Here is an 18155-nt window from a genome sequence, read left to right on the forward strand (position 1 = left end):
CTTTCTTCCATGGCCTTCTGTCTCTCACCAATCGACTTCCTAGCTCTTTGCTTCATCTCTCCCCCTCCAAGTTTCACCTATCGTCTAGTGTTTCTCTCTCCCCTTCCCCCCACCTTTCAAATCTACTCCTCAGCATTTTTTTTCCAGTCCTGCTGAAGGGTTTCAGTCTGAAATGTCATCTGTACTTTTTTCTATAGATGCTGCCTGGCCTGCTGAGTTCCTCCAGCATTTTGTGTGTGTTGCTCTTTATCTTTAAAGTACTTTTGAACATACTGGGTGTGGAAGTTAGATTTCTCTGACTATTTGAAAAAGACATATTTTAGATGGAGCCATCATATGAAATGTTCATTTTTCTGACTTCCCTAGTGCAAACAGGGAAAATAAGCATGAGAATAAGACAATCAATTAGAGGAAGCACACTGAAATGAAGGAAAGGGAGCATAAACAATGTTGGATTGCAAATGAAAGAAAAAAATATATATGAGGGAAGACTTGACATGCAAAATGGAGAGTATTAGTGGGAATCCAGGCCAAAATACACTCAGACCCCACTTAACGCTGAGGGTGTGTTCCACAGAGGTGGAGCACTATGTAAATCACTGCTGTGCGGGGTCATTATAATATTACGTAAATGGGTATGTGTGCCTGATTTTTTTTAAAAATCAAACCCAAGATATATGATGTTATTTTATGTATACACAGCAATTCATGGAGTAACAAACATGCAAATAGGCCTAATCTCTACATCAGTGGAGCAGCAACACATCGCAGCACCAGTGGAGCGAAGTGGGTAGTGGTTATGTCGCAGAGGAGGGACCAGCTTGTGGGTCCTCTTCTAACTTTGGTTTCTTCTTCAAGTAGGCATCAAGATTTGATGCCTTTTCTTAAGTTTCCTCTCATGAAACAATTCTCAGTACCGGAAAATCATGTCAAGAACATTTCTCTTTGCTTTTTTCCTTCGCTCCCAGTCAGGGTCATAATCGATGAACGGTCCATGATTTTTATGATCGCGGTGACGCTAATGCTGAGCAATTTTGTGGTGAGGTTTCTTGCTGGAGTTTCATAGAAACATAGAAAACCTACAGCACAATCCAGGCCCTTTGGCCCACAAAGTTGTGCCAAACATGTCTCTACCTTAGAAATTACTAGGCTTACCTATAGCCCTCTATTTTTCTAAGCTCCATGTACCTATCCAAAAGTCTCTTAAAGGACTCTATTGTATCTGCCTCCACCACTGTTGCCGGCAGCCCATTCCACGCACTCACCACTCTCTGAGTAAAAAACTTACCCCTAACATCTCCTCTGTACCTACTCCCCAGCACCTTAAACCTGTGTCCTCTTGTGGCAACCATTTCAGCCCTGGGAAATGTTTCCTCTTCTGCATCCATGTCCTCAGGTTCACCCAAGATGCATTGCTCTGCCAATTCTCAAAACTCTTCGTTATTAAGGCTCTTGCCATGCGGATGCAGTACCTTTTCAATGTCACCATCATTAACAACCTTACACCGTATCACTTGCAGATTCAGATCTATGCTAATGCTTTTCATAGACTACCCTCACTGGAAGTTGCAGGCCGTTTTCCAGACATTATGGGTGAAAAAAATGGAATTGAGTGGTTCAGATCGTATGTAAAGCGCACTCATTGGCTGATTGAATGGTTACTGTAATGGCGGTCACTCTTGAGAAGTTTTAAGTGTTAAGAGTGAACTTTTGTTGTTTTTAAAAATTTAAATAAAGAATTGGATAATTGTGTTTTAACAAATTAGCGCTATGCAGGGTCTGAGTGTCATCTGAAAATTTGTCTTTAGTTACATAGATTACTGGGAATTCATATGTTTCTTCTTTATGTTCCTTTATATAGGGTACCTATGCAACAGTATTTAAGGGAAGAAGTAAGCTGACTGATAACCTGGTGGCACTGAAAGAAATCAGGTTGGAACATGAGGAGGGTGCTCCTTGTACAGCAATTCGAGAAGGTAAAGTTGACCTTTTTTAGGAAGTGCCATTGTTATTTATGTTAGATGTGATTTCTTCTTATATTTTTTATGGCTTCTTTGTTTTCTTTCTAGTGTCATTACTGAAGGACTTGAAGCACGCAAACATTGTCACTTTACATGATATTATCCATACAGAAAAATCATTGACACTAGTCTTTGAATACTTGGTAAGGTTTATTTCTTGCATTATTTGGACTAGTCAATATGTTTATATCAAAAATTATTACAAAATTAACCAAAGGAATCTGACTCACATTTTGATTTTTCCCTGTCTTGTAGGACAAGGACCTGAAACAGTACATGGATGACTGTGGAAATATAATGAGCATGCACAATGTGACGGTGAGGGCTAAATTTAACAAGCAACTGCTGTGAGTTATTTGTTGCAGGCAAGTTATGTTAGATTAATCTTATTGCTACGCTTTGTAGATATTTTTATTCCAGATTTTAAGGGGCTTGGCCTACTGTCACAAACGGAAAGTGTTGCACCGAGATCTGAAACCACAGAACCTACTGATTAATGAAAGAGGGGAGCTGAAGCTTGCGGATTTTGGTATGAAACATTAATTAACAATTATATATAAAGTCTAAGTTAATTTCCATCATTCATTTTCAAATTTTTTCTCACATAACAGCTACATGTAAAAAGATTAGATTAGCCTTTTTCTATTATATGTACATCAAAACACACAGTAAAATATGTTGTTTGCATCATCAACCCACATAGTCTGAGGATGTGTTTTGGGCAACCCGCTAATATTGCCATATGTACAGCACCACATAGCATGCCCACAACTTACTCACCCTAACCCTTTGGAAAGTGGGAAGAAATTGGAGCACCCAGAGGAAACCCATGCAGTCATGGACAGAACGTACAGCCTCCTTACAGACAGAAGCTAGATTTGAATCTTGATCACTGGCTCCATAAAATGTTAAACTAACCACTAGGCTACCATGTTGCTACTGTTACAGCAGATGGATGGAAGCTAGGTCAATGCTGTTTCAATGGAGTCCTTTCAAGTACATTTGTATTCAGTAGAAATAGAAAGTAAGGAAGCAAGTAGTTGAGAAAAGATTAGCAAGTAATACATAAGTTTTCATAAATAGTACAAGGATAGTCTAAACAACAGAGCCTATTGCAAACTTAAGAGGAAACTGGATTGGGGAGCATGCCTTATGAGAATAGGTTGAGTGAACTCAGCCTTTTTTCCCTGGAGCAACGGGGCATGAGAGGTGACCTAATAGAGGTGTATAAGATGATGACAGGATTGTGGATAGTCAGAGGCTTTTTTCCCCAGGGCTGGAATGGCTAGCACAAGGCGGCACATTTTTAAAGTGCTTGGAAGTAGGTACAGAGGAGATGTCAGGGTTAAGTTTTTTACACAGAGAGTGGTGAGTGCGTGGAGTAGGCTGCTGGCGATGGTGGTGGGGGTGGCTATGATAGGGTCTTTTAAGAGACTTCTGGACAGGTACATGGAGCTCAGAAATATAGAGGGCTATGGGTAACCCTAGATAATTTCTAAGGTAAGGACACGTTTGGCACAGCTTTGTGGGCCGAAGGGCCTGTATTGTGCTGTAGTTTTTCTATGTCTCTAAACTGTGGAAGGATTGACTGAGGTATTTTAAGAAGAAAGTACTTAGCATTGGTCTTCAATAGAGTCAATGTTACCTTCCTCTTGCTAAAGGAGGGATTGGGAAATTAGATCAGAATAAGATATTAAAAAATGACCAAGTTGCCCAGTCCCTGTATGGTGCTCTGCAGATTTCATAAGGAATAGAGGGAAAAAAGTAACAGTGGCTTTGGCTACCATATTTCAAATCTGCTTCAATATGGGAATTGCTCTATGGAGCCAGAGGGATGAAAAGGACTAGATGTTACACGTAGGTAAATGTAAGTGTTCGTGAAACTTTTAGACATGGTAATACAGGATGAAGGTAATTTTCAGAGTAATAATCAATTCATACTCTTATGTATTGAAGAAATGATAACAAACAATCTTGAATTTCAACTTGGAGAACCATGGGTTAACATGTATTGCATAATATTTTTGTAAAATTTGAAACTCATTGGATTGAGGCTAAAGTGGTGAATTGACAATAGAGTTAAATTCCTTCTGACCATGGCAGCTTTGATGAATAAATGGTCCCACTTAATCAGGTATGTTAAATGTATTATATCTTACTTTTTGATTTTTTTTTTCCTTATGATTGTTTCAGTTGGCATTTCTTTGGAATTTGCCTATCACATTTTTTGAAAGGGAAAAAGCTGGATGCATGATGGATTAGCTCTTTATGTGTATTTTAGATAGCAATCTAACATCATTGAAGATAGGATTTTAGGTCAGTGTTTCCAAGAAATCCCAAGGTTAATGTTGCTTTGGCTGTTTAAGCTTATTTCACAGCATCATTTTAATGTTAATGATTTATCTACAGTTTGCTACATTTTAAAACCATTGTTCACCATGTCATTGCTTCTTTACTGCAGGTTTGGCAAGAGCCAAGTCAGTTCCTACAAAGACATACTCAAATGAGGTCGTAACATTATGGTACAGGCCCCCAGATGTACTCCTGGGTTCTTCAGAGTATTCAACACAAATTGACATGTGGTAAGTTTCACTAACTTGAGCTAACAATAGAACTCTGATAATTTGCTCATCATTTCGTTTACCAAGGTATTGTCTAGTGCTCCCTTTCAACTTACCTGATTCACTGGGATATTATTAAAATGAATTAAAAATGGGTGCAGAGGGGTTCTGGGAACTGCAGTCCGGATAAACTGCTAGTCCAACAGCACTGAAATTTTAAACATGCCAGATTATCAGATTTTTATTTTTGTCATTTTGGGAAGACAAATCAGGATAGGACATTTACAGTTAACAGTAGGGCATTGTGGAGTGTTCTAGAACAGAAGGACCTAAGAGTATAAGTACATGATTCCCTGAAAATAAAATTACAGGTAGATAAAGTGATAAAGGTTTTTATCATGACGTTCATCAGTCCAGGCACTGTAGATGTTATAGATTCAAAGAGCACTACAGCACAAAAACAGGCCTTTCAACCCATCTAGCCTATGCTAGTCTAGTTTTGTGCCTAATCTTGTCTACCTGTAACTGGACCATAACCTTCCATGTACCATAACCATCTCTCATCCATGTACCTTTCCAAACTTAAATGGTATAGTTGAACTTGCGTGTACTACTTGTGTTGCCACTACCCTCTGAGTGAAGCATTTCTCCCTCAGATTCACTTTTCACCCCAAACTAAAGACGTCTAATTTTAGTCTCACCCAACCTGAGGGGAAGAGCCTACATGCATTCACCCTATGTATACTCATCACAATCTTGTATACCTCTACAAAATCTCCCCACATTCTCCTGCACTCCAGGGAATAAAGTCCCTAATCTATTCAACCTATCGTCGAGGGTATGTAATTAGTTTCTCTGATGACATAGATAGCTATTGTCTGGCATTTGTGTATTGCAAACATTACTTTCCTGTAATCAGCCCATAAGTGAATGTTACCATGATTCTGTGTCAAAGGTTTTTTTTAATTGCCTGAGGAACTGTGAATAGAATTAAACATTGCAATCAGTGAATATTCCCATTTCTGACCTCGTAGTGAAAATAAAGTCATTGATGAAGTGGCTGAAGGTGTGTCAGCTTATGACACTGCCCTGAAATTGAGATGATTGACCTATAATAACCTTTGTGTACAGTATGAATACTAATAGTAATAACAAGATATCCATTCAGCAGCATTCCTTAATGCTTTATTTGGCTAAATACTTGCTGACATTAAGAGCAGGCTGTAATGAATCTGAAACTTAAGCAGGTAACCCTGTTAACAACAGCTTTCATTACATTTCTGATGATTGACTGTGGACTAATTGGAGGTGGGGGGATAACTGTATGGATTGGATTTGTCCTGGTTTTTGAGAGTCAGGATGGTGCATATTGTCAGATGCTGATGTTACCTGCAATGTAACTATGCTGCAAAGTTTGGCTGAAGTCACATCCAGTCCTGGCATGCAGGGCTTCAACGTTACAATAGTGGTGATGTCTCATCCCTTGAACTTTGACCATCTAATGCTTGGAAATTTCTTAACATAACATGGAGTAAATTGACGTAGACGGCAGTCCAGCTGCTGTTAAGATTCATCAATTCTTCACTTCTGCAAATTTGCTTTTCTTCATCCTTCCCGTTGGGTGACAGGTGGTAGAGTTTGACATTGTTGATGATGTGAGACAATGGCACTTGGCACTGAGTTTCTTGAGTGTGTTTAACACTACGCCCATCCACACCAGCAATTTGCTTACTGAACCTGTACAAAGTTTGAACTGGCAAGAGAAGAAGATGCCTGATTATTTTCACATTAAAAAAAAGCTGCAATGGGGAAGGAAGTTTAAAGTACATTTATTATCAAAGTATTTATACTGTATACAGCCTTGAGATTTGTCTCCATACAGGCAGCCACAAAACAAAGAAACCCAATAGAACCCTTTTTTTAAAAAAAAGACCATCGGACACCAAATGTGCAGGAAAAGGAACAAGTCATATCATGCAAACAATAAAAGTAAGCAAATAACATTCAGAACTGAAATTTGCAAAAGTGAGTTCACAGCCATAAAACCAGTCATCACTTCAGCTGATCCAGGGGCCTGTTAGTTGTAGGCCACAGCCTCAGTTTAGTGCAAAGACAAGTAAACTGCGTGGAGCAGCTAGCTGAACACTGACCCGCCCCTCACCTCCAGCGCTGACCCCTGTCCTTTTCGATCTGGTCAGGTGCTTAAATTGGCCCAACAGTGGGTTGATCCTTCTTGGACCTGGGTCCTGTTGCTTCAATACGTTCTTGGGCCCTGCACCCGCCGCCTTGATTCAGCTCATATCCAACCTTTTGGCCCAGCACTTGAATCGGTCAAACCTCCACTTGTTCTTCGTTCTCGTTTTTTGTTCATTGCTGTTTTTAGTATGAGTTTAGTTTAATAAGTTAAACACTATCATAATTCAAACAGTTAACTAATGTAATTGCCTTTAATTATTTCAGTTTTCATCAAACTAAATTAACTTAATAATCAACTTAAAATTTCTTTGCATGTTTCTGAATGTTAGGCACCTTCAAAAACACCAAGTCCATAGAACCATCAAACACTATAGCACAGAAAACAGGCCATTTGGCCCATCTAATCTGTGCCGAAACTTTATTCCGCTAGTCCCATTGACCTGCACCCAGTCCATAACCCTCCAGACCTCTCCTATCCATGTATCTATCCAATTTATTCTTAAAACTTAAGAGTGAGCCCGCATTTACCATGTCAGATGGCAGCTCATTCCAGACTCCCACCGAGTGAAAATGTTCCCCCTTAACCTTTCCCCTTTCACCCTAAAGCCATGTCCTCACATATTTATCTCTCCTAATCTAAGTGGAAAGATCCTACTTGCATTTACTCTGTACCCCTCATAATTTTGTAAACCTCTTATCAAATCCCCCCTCATTCTTCTACACTCCAAGGAATAGAGTCCTAACCTGTTCAATCTTTCCCTGTAACTCAACTCCTGAAGACCCAGCAATATCCTAGTAAGTCTTCTCTGCACTCTTTCAATCTTACTGATATCCTTCCCATAATTAGGTGACCAGAACTGCTCACAATACCCCAAATTTGGCCTCAATATCTTATACAACCTCACCATAACATCCGAACTCCTATAGTCAATACTTTGACTTATGAATGCCAGGATGCCAAAAGCCTTCTTTACAATCCTGTCTACCTGTGATGCCACTTTCAAGGAATTATGTATCTGAACTCCCAGATCCCTTTGTTCATCTGCACTCCTCAGTGCCCTACCATTTACTGTGTATGCCCTACCTTGATTTGTCCTTCCAAAATGCAACACCTCACACTTGTGTGCATTAAATTGCATCTGCCATTTTCTGGCCCATTTTTTCCAGTTGGTCCCGATCCCTCTGCAAGCTTTGAAAGCCTTCTTCGCTGTCCACAACACCTCCAATCTTAGTGTCATCAGCAAACTTGCTGATCCAATTTACCATATTATCATCTAGATCATTGATATAGACAACAAACAACAATGGTCCTAGCACAGATTCCTGAGGCACACCACTAGTCACAGGCCTCCAGTCTGAGAAGCAATCATCCACTACCACTCTGTCTTCTCCCACACAGCCAATTTCGAATCCAGTTTACAACCTCTCGATGGATACTTAGTGTCTGAACCTTCTGAACTAACCCCCCCCCCCCCCCCATGTAGGACCTTGTAAAATGCCATACTAAAGTCCATGTAGACAACATCCACAGCCTTTCCTTCGTCTACTTTCTTGGTAACCGCCTCGAAAAACTACAAGATTCGTTAAAACACTATCTACCACGCATGAAGCCATGGTGACTATCCTTAATCAGCCCTTGGCTGTCCAAATACTTGTATATCCGATCTCTCAGAACACCTTCCAATAATTTAATTATTACTGATGTCAGGCTCACTGGCCTGTATTTACCTGGTTTACTTTTGGAGCCTTTTTTTAAAAAACACTTTATTGTCACCAAACAATTGATACTAGAGCGTACTATCATCACAGTGATATTTGATTCTGCGCTTCGTGCTCCCTGGAGTACAAATCGAAGTAAATATAATTTTAAAAAATTAATTATCAATCATAATTAGAAAATAGAAAACAAAGCAAGGTAGTGCAAAAAGAAACAGAGACAGGTCCGGATATTTGGAAGGTCCGGGTCAGGATCCATTCAGCAGTCTTATCACAGTTGGAAAGAAGCTGATCCCAAATCTGGCCGTATGAATCTTCAAGCTCCTGGAGGGAAGAGGGATAAAAAGTGTATTGGCTGGGTGGGTCGTGTCCTTGATTATCCTGGCAGCACTGCTCTGACAGATTGCGGTGTAAAGTGAGTCCAAGGATGGAAGATTGGTTTGTGTGATGTGCTGGGCTATGTTCACGATCTTCTGCAGCTTCTTCCGGTCTTGGACAGAACAACTTCCATACCAGGTTGTGATGCACCCTAGAAGAATGCTTTCTACGGTGCATCTATAAAAATTAGTGAGGGTTTTAGGGGACAGGCCAAATTTCTTCAGCTTTCTCAGGAAGTAAAGGCGCTGGGGGGCCTTCTTGGCAGTGGACTCTGCTTGGTTAGACCAAGTCAGGTCATATGTGATATTCACCCCAAGGAACTTAAAGCTTTTGACCTGTTTCACCTGCGCACCACTGATGTAGATGGGGTCGTGCAGTCCGCTACTCCTTCTGAAGTCAACAACAAATTCCTTTGTCTTACTGACGTTGAGGGATAGGTTATTGTCTTTGCACCATGCCACTAGGTTCACAGAACAACATTAGCTACCCTCCAATCCTCCAGCACCACTCCTGTGGCTAAGGACATTTTAAATATTTCTGCTAGGGCCCCTGCAATTTCTATACTTGTCTCTCTCAAGGTCCAAGGAAATATCATGTCAGGCCAGGGGGATTTATCTACCTTTCTTTGCTGTAAGGCAGCAAGCAGCTCCTCCTCTTTAATCTCAAAATGTTCCATGACACTACTGCTTGTTTCTCTTCTTTCCATATACGCTATCCCAGTTTCCTGAGTAATACTGATGCAAAAAAACTGTTTAAGATCTCCCCCATCTCGTGAGGCTCCACACATGGACGACCACTCTGATCTTCTAAGGGACCAATTTTGTCCTTTACTATCCTTTTACTCTTAATATACTTCTAGAAACCCTTCGGGTTTACCTTCACATTACCTGCCAAAGCAACCTCATGATTTTTGCCTTCCTGATTTCCTTCTTTAGTATATATTTTTTTTACATTTTCTGTACTCGTCAAGTACCTCATTTGTTCCTTGTTGCCTATACCTGATAAACACCTCTCTTTTACTTAGCAGATCGCCAATATCCCTTGAAAACCAGGGTTCCCTATGCCTGTTAACTTTGCCTTTAATCCTGGCAGGAACATGCAAACTCTGCACTCCCAAAATTTTGCCTTTGAAGGCCACCACTTTACTATCCTTGCTAGAAAACAACTTATCCCAATCCACTCTTCCCAGATCCTCTATTATTTTCACAAAATTGGCCCTTCTCCAATTTAGAACTTTAACTTGAGGACCAGACCTATTCTTACCCATAATTAACTTGAAACTGATGACATTATGGTCACTGGATGCAAGATGCTCACCTACACATACTTCTGTCACCTGACCTGTCTGGTTCCCTAATAGGAGATCAAGTATTGCATCATGTCTCGTAGGTACCTCTATATATTGATTTAGAAAATTTTCCTGAACACATTTGACAAACTCCAAGCCATCTAGCCCTTTCACAGTGTAGGAGTCCCAGTCAATGTGGAAAGTTAAAACCCCGTACTAAATCAGTCTGCTATCTCTCTACAGATTTACTCCTCCAATTCTGACTATTGGGCAGTCCATAATACAACCCTATTAGTGTGGTCACACCTTTCCCATTCCTCAACTCCACGCATATGGCCTCTGTAGACAAGCTCTCCGGGCTGTCCTGTCTACGCACAGCTGTGATATTTTCCCTGACTAGCAATGCCACTCCTCCCCCTTTCATCCCTCCCCCCATCACATCTGAAACAACGGAACCCCGAAACATTAAGCTGCCAGTCCTGCCCCTCCTGCAACCAAGTCTCACTAATAGCAATAATGTCATAATCCCACATGCCAATCCACGCCCCAAGCTCATCTGCCTTACCTACAATACTCCCTGCATTGAAATGGATGCACCTGAGAACATTTCTATCACGTACAAACCTTTGATTTCTGCCTATACATGCAGACCTCACATGACCTTTATCCTCCTCCACCTCACTATCTGGTCTAATACTCCGGTTCCCCTCTCCCTGCAAATCTAGTTTAAACCCCCCCCCCCCGGAGTAGCACTAGCAAATCTACCCGCAAGGATGTTAGTCCCCTTCCAGTTCAGGTGCAAACTGTCCCATCGGAACAGGTCCCCTCATCCCTGGAACAAAGCCCAATTGTCCAGAAACACAAAGCCCTTGTTCCTGCACCATCTCCTTGAACATAGAACAGTACAGCAGAGTACAGGCCCTTCAGCCCACAAAGTTGTGCCAACCCTTAAACCCTGCCTCCCATATATCCCCCCCCCCCCACTGTAAATTCCTTCATATACCTGTCTAGTAGTCTCTTAAATTTCACTAGTGACTCAGGTAGTGCATTCCATGCACCAACCACTCTTGAGTAAAAACCTTCCTCTAATATCCCTCTTGAACTTCCCACCTCTTACCTTAAAGCCATGTCCTCTTGAATTGAGCAGTGTTGCCCTGGGGAAGAGCTGTTGGCTGTCCACTCTATTCCTCTTAATATCTTGAAATAACTCTATCATGTCTTCTCTCATCCTCTTCTCCAAAGAGTAAAGCCCTAGCTCCCTTAATCTCTGATCATAATGCATACTCTAAACCAGGCAGCATCCTGGTAAATCTCCTCTGTACCCTTTCCAATGCTTCCACATCCTTCCTATAGTGAGGCAACCAGAACTGGACACAGTACTCCCAAGTGTGGCCTAACCAGAGTTTTATAGAGCTGCATCATTACCTCGCGACTCTTAAACTCTATCCATCGACTTATCAAAGCTAACACTCCATAAGCTTTCTTAACTACCCTATCTACCTGTGAGGCAACTTTCAGGGATCTGTGACATGTACCCCCAGATCCCTCTGCTCTTCCACACTCCCAAGTATCCTGCCATTTACTTTGTACTCTGCCTTGGAGTTTGTCCTTCCAAAGTGTACCACCTCACACTTCTCTGGGTTGAACTCCATCTGCCACTTCTGCATCCTGTCTATGTCCCTCTGCAATCTTCGACAATTCTTAACTACCCTATCTACCTGTGAGGCAACTTTCAGGGATCTGTGACATGTACCCCCAGATCCCTCTGCTCTTCCACACTCCCAAGTATCCTGCCATTTACTTTGTACTCTGCCTTGGAGTTTGTCCTTCCAAAGTGTACCACCTCACACTTCTCTGGGTTGAACTCCATCTGCCACTTCTGCATCCTGTCTATGTCCCTCTGCAATCTTCGACAATCCACAACACTACCAACCTTTGTGTCGTTTGCAAACTTGCCAACCCACCCTTCTACCCCAACATCTAAGTCGTTAATAAAAATCACGAAAAGTAGGAGTCCCAGAACCGATCCTTGTGGGACACCACTAGTCACAACCCTCCAATCCAAATGTACTCCCTCCACCACGACCCTCTGCTTTCTGCAGACAAGCCAATTCTGAAACCACCTGGCCAAACTTCCATGGATCCCATGCCTTCTGACTTTCTGAATAAGCCTACCATGTGGAACCTTATCAAATGCCTTACTAAAATCCATGTAGATCACATCCATTGCACTACCCTCATCTATATGCCTGGTCACCTCCTCAAAGATCTCTAACAGGCTTGTTAGACACGATCTGTCCTTCACAAAGCTATGCTGACTGTCCTTGATCAGACCATGATTCTCTAAATGCCCATACATCCTATTTCTAAGAATCTTTTTCAACAGCTTTCCCACACAGACACAAGGCTCACTGGTCTAATTACCCAGATTATCCCTAATACCTTTTTTGATCAAGGGGACAACATTCACCTCCCTCCAATTCTCTGGTACCATTCCCATGGACAACGAGGACATAAAGATCCTAGCCAGAGGCTCAGCAATCTCTTCCCTCACCTCGTGGAGCAGCCCGGAGAATCTTCCGTCAGGCCCTGGGGACTTATCCGTCCTAATGTACTTTAACAACTCCAACACCTCCTCTCCCTTAATATCAACATGCTCCAGAACATCAACCTCACTCATATTGTCCTCATCGTCATCAAGTTCCCTCTCAGTGGTGAATACTGAAGAGAAGTATTCATTGAGGACCTCGCTCACTTCCAAAGCCTCCAGGCACATCTTCCCACCTTTATCTCTAATCAGTCCTACCTTCACTCCTGTCATCTTTTTGTTCTTCACATAATTGAAGAATGCCTTGGGGTTTTCCTTTACCCTACTCGCCAAAGCCTTATGCCCCCTTCTTGCTCTCCTCAGCCCCTTCTTAAGTTCCTTTCTTGCTACCCTATATTCCTCAATAGACCCATCTGATCCTTGCTTCCTAAACCTCATGTATGCTGCCTTCTTCCACCTGACTAGATTTTCCACCTCACTTGTCACCCATGGTTCCTTCACCCGACCATTCTTTATCTTACTCACCAGGACAAATTTATCCCTAACATCCTGCAAGAGATCCCTAAACATCGACCACATGTCCATAGTACATTTCCCTGCAAAAACATTATCCCAATTCACACCCGCAAGTTCTAGCCTTATAGCCTCATAATTTGCCCTTCCCCAATTAAAAATTCTCCTGTCCTCTCTGATCCTATCCTTTTCCATGATAATGCTAAAGGCCAGGGAGCAATGGTCACTGTCCCCCAGATGCTCACCCACTGAGAGATCTGTGACCTGACCCAGTTCATTATCTAATACTAGATCTTGTATGGCATTCCCCCTAGTCGGCCTGTCAACATACTGTGACCGAAATCCGTCCTGGGAGCACTTAACAAATTCTGCCCCATCGAAGCCATTGGAATTAATCAGGTGCCAATCAGTATTAGGGAAGTTAAAGTCACCCACGATAACAACCCTGTTATTTTTGCACCTTTCCAAAATCTGCCTCCCAATCTGCTCCTTGGTATCTGCTGCTACCAGGGGGCCTGTAGAATACTCCCAATAGAGTAACTGCTCCTTTCCTGTTCCTGGCTTCCACCCATACAGACTCAAAAGAGGATCCTGATACATTACCCACCCTTTCTGTAGCTATAATAGTATCCGTGACCAGTAATGCCATCCCTCCTCCCTTTCCCCCCCTCTCTATCCCTTACCACTGAAATCCAGGAATATTGAGAATCCATTCCTGCCCTAGTGCCAGCCAAGTCTCTGTAATGGCCACTACATCATAATTCCATGTATGTATCCAAGCTCTCAGTTCATCACCTTTGTTCCTAATGCTTCTTGCATTGAAGTACACACACTTTAGCTCTTCTCCCTTACTACCTTTACACCCTTTGTTCTGCTTCTCTTTCCTCAAAGCCTCTTTATATGTTAGGCTTTACTCCATGCACTATACTTGCAGTTCTCGCATAACCTTTATCCTCCTCCACCTCACTATCTGCTCTAACACTCTGGTTCCCCTCCCCCTGCAAATCTAGTTTAAACCCCCCAGAGCAGCACTAGCAAACTTTCCCGCAAGGATATTAGTCCCCCTCCAGTTCAGGTGCAACCCATCCCATCGGAACAGGTCCCACCTTCCCTGGAATAAGGCCCAATTGTCCAGAAATATGAAGCCCTCCCTCCTGCACCAACTCCTTAGCCACGTATTTAGCTGCATTATCTTCCTATTTCTAGCCTCACTAGCACGTGGCACTGGTAGCAATCCTGAAGGTCCTGTCCTTTAATTTTGCACCCAACTCCCTAAACTCTCTTTGCAGGACCTCCTCCTCCTTCCTATCCACATCACTGGTCCCTACATGGATCACAACATCTGGCTGTTCACTCTTCCTCTTGAGAATACTGAGAACTCAATCTGAGATATCACAGACCCTGGCACCAGGGAGGCAATACTCCATCTGGGATTCTCAATCTCTCCCACAGAACCTCTTATCTGTCCTCTAACTATCAAATCCCCTATCACTACTGCTCTCCTCTTTTCCCTCCTTCTCTTCTGAGCTGAGAGTCCAGTCTCAGTGCCAGAGACACAGCCACTGCAAATTGTCTTCAGTAGGTCATCCCCACCAACAGTATCCAAAACAGTATACTTATTGTTGATGGGAATGGCCACAGGGGTGCTCTGCTCTTCCTGTCTATTCCCCTTCACTCTCCTGACAGTCACCCAGCTACCTGTCTCCTGACTATTAGGGGTGACTATCTCCCTGTAACTCCTGTCTATTTCTGCCTCACAAATAATCCAAAGTTCATCCAGTTTGTCAGGAGCTGCAGCTGGATGCATCTTTTATAGATGTAGTTATCAGGGACAAATGTGCTGTCCCTGACTTCCCACATACTGCATACAGAGAACTCAACTGCCCTAACTGCTGCCTCCATTACCTACTCCTAAGTTAATTAAATTATTAAAGGAACTTACCCAGCCTTACCTCACTGGGACCAAGCTCATCCTCAAAGCTCCACTCCTCACTGGCCACTCTTCTTCAGTTACCCCTCCTTTTATTTGTCCCTGCCAATTATCTCAAGTACTCACTCCCTCTAATCAACTAATCAACACTCTGTTTAACCCTTCAATTGCCCTCCACACTCCTTTTAAAGCACACTCACCTCAGCTCCTCAGCTACCTCCCAGCACTCAGCGCTTTCCTGAGCCCCACGCTCCTCCTCCTGCTGCGATGGTCCGCGATCACACTGCCCCAAGTCCCCACTCCGTGCTCCTTTTAAAGCACACTCACCTCAGCTACTCAGCTGCTTCCCAGCAACCCAGCGCTCTCCCGAGCCTCTCGCTCCTCCTCCTGCTGTGACGGTCCTTGAAAGGGTAAACAAATAGCAAGATCTAAGATTGCGACATAACCAGCTGTTGACACATTTCAGCTGCTAGGTCAGCTGGGCTTCTAGACCATCCATAAAATGACCTTGGGCCCCACCACCTTAATGCAGGAAATCGACACACGTGGAAATGACATGTTCACTTATGCCTCATTTATAGATCTACAGCAAGCAAGAGTAGCTTACTGCTAGCAGTGAGTGCTAGCTTAATATTTTTTGGTGCACAATGTATTTAATACAAAGAGATAAGCAGAAAAAGAAGCAAAAGATGAACCTCTCCCTTTCCTCCATGTTATAGACAGCAATTAGAAGTACCAGAAAGCTGGCATAAACTGCTGTAGTAGCAGAGCCAGCTTGTGTGAATAAGCAAAATACCATTTTCACACAGACACTTACAGTAACACAGAAACACTGAGAATAGCAGCTGGTATAGGCCATTGGGCTTTTCTGACCTGCCCTATTCTTTCAAATTCTAGCCTTTTCTCCCTGTGCAACCAGCCCTAAGAACAATATCTAACACCTTGCATATATTTCATGATTAGACTTCAGCTGCTTTCTGTGATAGATTCCCACAAGTTCACCACTCTCCTGGAGGAGAATTTCTCGTCTTCTCAGTCTTAAATGATTCACTATTTAACCTTAGAATGTGTTGCCTGGTCGATGAACTTGTACTTGAAGATACTTCCCGTAGCAAATCTGTCGGTCCTGTTAGAATTTTGGAGGTTTCTGTGAAATCTTCTCTCATACTTCTAACCTCTAGTGGATATGAGTTTAATTAATGCAATCTCTCTTCATTTGTCAGTCCTGCCATTCAGAAATTAGTCTGGTGATCCTTTGCTAAACTCCATTGATAGCAGTAATACAGTTTGATTCACTAACTAATGGAAGAGATTTGCATTTACTCTTCTCTCATAGAAAGGAAAGGTTTGGATATTTGTGCATCATAAAGTAACTGCTGGGTGATACACGTGTTTGGCTGTTGGGGGAATGGTCATATGAATTCTAGTCAAGATGGGTTTGTCACATCATATGTATAATTAATCAAGATAGAATCATTGTCAACAATGTGTCATGTGAATTTTATTTAAAGAATTACAGGCACAGTGAATGACTACTCAGACCTCTTCATTGAGGATCTTTTTTGGTGGGTGTTGGGGAAATCCAAATTCTTTTATTATATTTGTCAGAAATGTTGAGTATGTTACAGTATACAAATTCTTTAAAATTCTTTTATGGCTGTATTTGCTGTGATTCTTTTCAGGGGTGTTGGGTGTATCTTCTATGAAATGGCAGCAGGAAGACCTCTTTTTCCTGGTTCCACTGTAGAAGATGAATTGCACTTGATTTTCAGGTTACTAGGTAAGCTTATAAATTCCATTTGATTGTAACACAGTTTGATCAAACCTTAGCTAGTACAGTTTTAAAGTTGGATTTGGTATTAATCTTATGGCCAACACATTCATCATGATTGATTATAAGTGACTGTCATATTTTGGAAATAATTGCTTCTGGTACCAAGATGCATAATATAACAATTGGATCAAACTTAGTATACACTTAAAATATAACCAGTCAAAAACAGTTATTTCATTCTCAAAAGGCAATTTCTCCTGAAAAGGTGAAATTATCATATTCCTGAGGAATAGTTTTCAACATTTTTCCACTGACTGTTATTTTGCTACCAACCTCTAAGGAGAAGAGGTGCATTGAGACTAAACATGCAGAAAGTAGAGGAGGTGTAATTGAGATGCTTTACATTTCTGGTAGAAATAAAACTATAGTTAAAGAAAAAGGAAATAATCTGAAAGGCTCTGGTGCGGAAAACATCATCAGAGTAGATAGAAAATCTGGCTGGATTGGCATGGAGTCCCAACAAGAAGTAGAATGAGGTTCATTTGAGAAAACCAAGAGCCGGTAAGCTTTTAGTGGGTTTTAGTAGCTGACCTGTTGCCTGAAATGGCGATAGAGATATTGGGAAAGAGAAAGGAAGATTCAGAAGTGGACCATGTCAATGTGAGAACAAGGAGGAAATTAAATCTTGAGATCTATGTGAATGCAGGAAGCAAAGCAGTTATCAATGTGAGCAACAAGATTTGATTGTGGGAATCTGAATAGGCTGACACAAGGACGCTGGAGGAACTCAGAATCAGCCCGAAATGTCGACTATACTTTTTTTTATATATAGATGCTGCATGTCCTGCCGAATCCCTCCAGCATTTTGTGTGTGTTGCTCGGATTTCCAGCATCTGCAGATTTTCTGTTGTTCGTGAGGCTGACACAAGGACTGTTCCATATACTCAGTAAAGAGATGAGCATAGCTAGAGTCCCTGCAAGTTCCAATATTTTTAACTTGGAGAAAGTGAATGGACTTGAAGGAGAGGTTCAATGGAAGGATGACTTCAGTCTGGTGAAGGGAAATGATGGAATAAGAAAAAGTGAAGGGCCAGCAGACCATCTTGGCATAGGATGGAGTTATAGAGAATTTACACATGCATTGATAATAATGAGCCGCTTGGGACCAGAGCACAGTGTTAGAAGGCATTGAAAATGCCTTAGATGTCAGTAGTAAGAGTCTGGATGGTG

General features: G+C 42.0%; 1 protein-coding gene and 1 long non-coding RNA gene across 6 annotated transcripts in view; one reads left to right on the plus strand and one right to left on the minus strand.

Annotated features, from left to right (window-relative positions):
- The window catches only part of cdk17 (cyclin dependent kinase 17), a 231118-nt gene that overhangs the window by 194272 nt on the left and 18691 nt on the right, over positions 1 to 18155 (plus strand). For all 5 annotated transcript variants that reach the window (XM_073065903.1, XM_073065901.1, XM_073065905.1 and 2 more), the window contains 6 exons: positions 1862 to 1976; positions 2070 to 2164; positions 2277 to 2339; positions 2427 to 2550; positions 4483 to 4603; positions 16834 to 16931. In XM_073065903.1, the coding sequence (XP_072922004.1) occupies positions 1862 to 1976; positions 2070 to 2164; positions 2277 to 2339; positions 2427 to 2550; positions 4483 to 4603; positions 16834 to 16931 (616 nt within the window). The remainder of the gene's footprint in view (positions 1 to 1861; positions 1977 to 2069; positions 2165 to 2276; positions 2340 to 2426; positions 2551 to 4482; positions 4604 to 16833; positions 16932 to 18155) is intronic.
- Positions 5748 to 15485, minus strand: LOC140738523 (uncharacterized). Its single transcript, XR_012101387.1, has 3 exons — positions 15352 to 15485; positions 6744 to 6955; positions 5748 to 6335 (listed from the first exon to the last, which is right to left on the minus strand). It is a non-coding gene; the product is annotated as an uncharacterized lncRNA (long non-coding RNA).

The sequence above is a fragment of the Hemitrygon akajei genome, chromosome 14, assembly GCF_048418815.1.
Source record: "Hemitrygon akajei chromosome 14, sHemAka1.3, whole genome shotgun sequence".
In the NCBI taxonomy this organism is placed as follows: Eukaryota; Metazoa; Chordata; class Chondrichthyes; order Myliobatiformes; family Dasyatidae; genus Hemitrygon; species Hemitrygon akajei.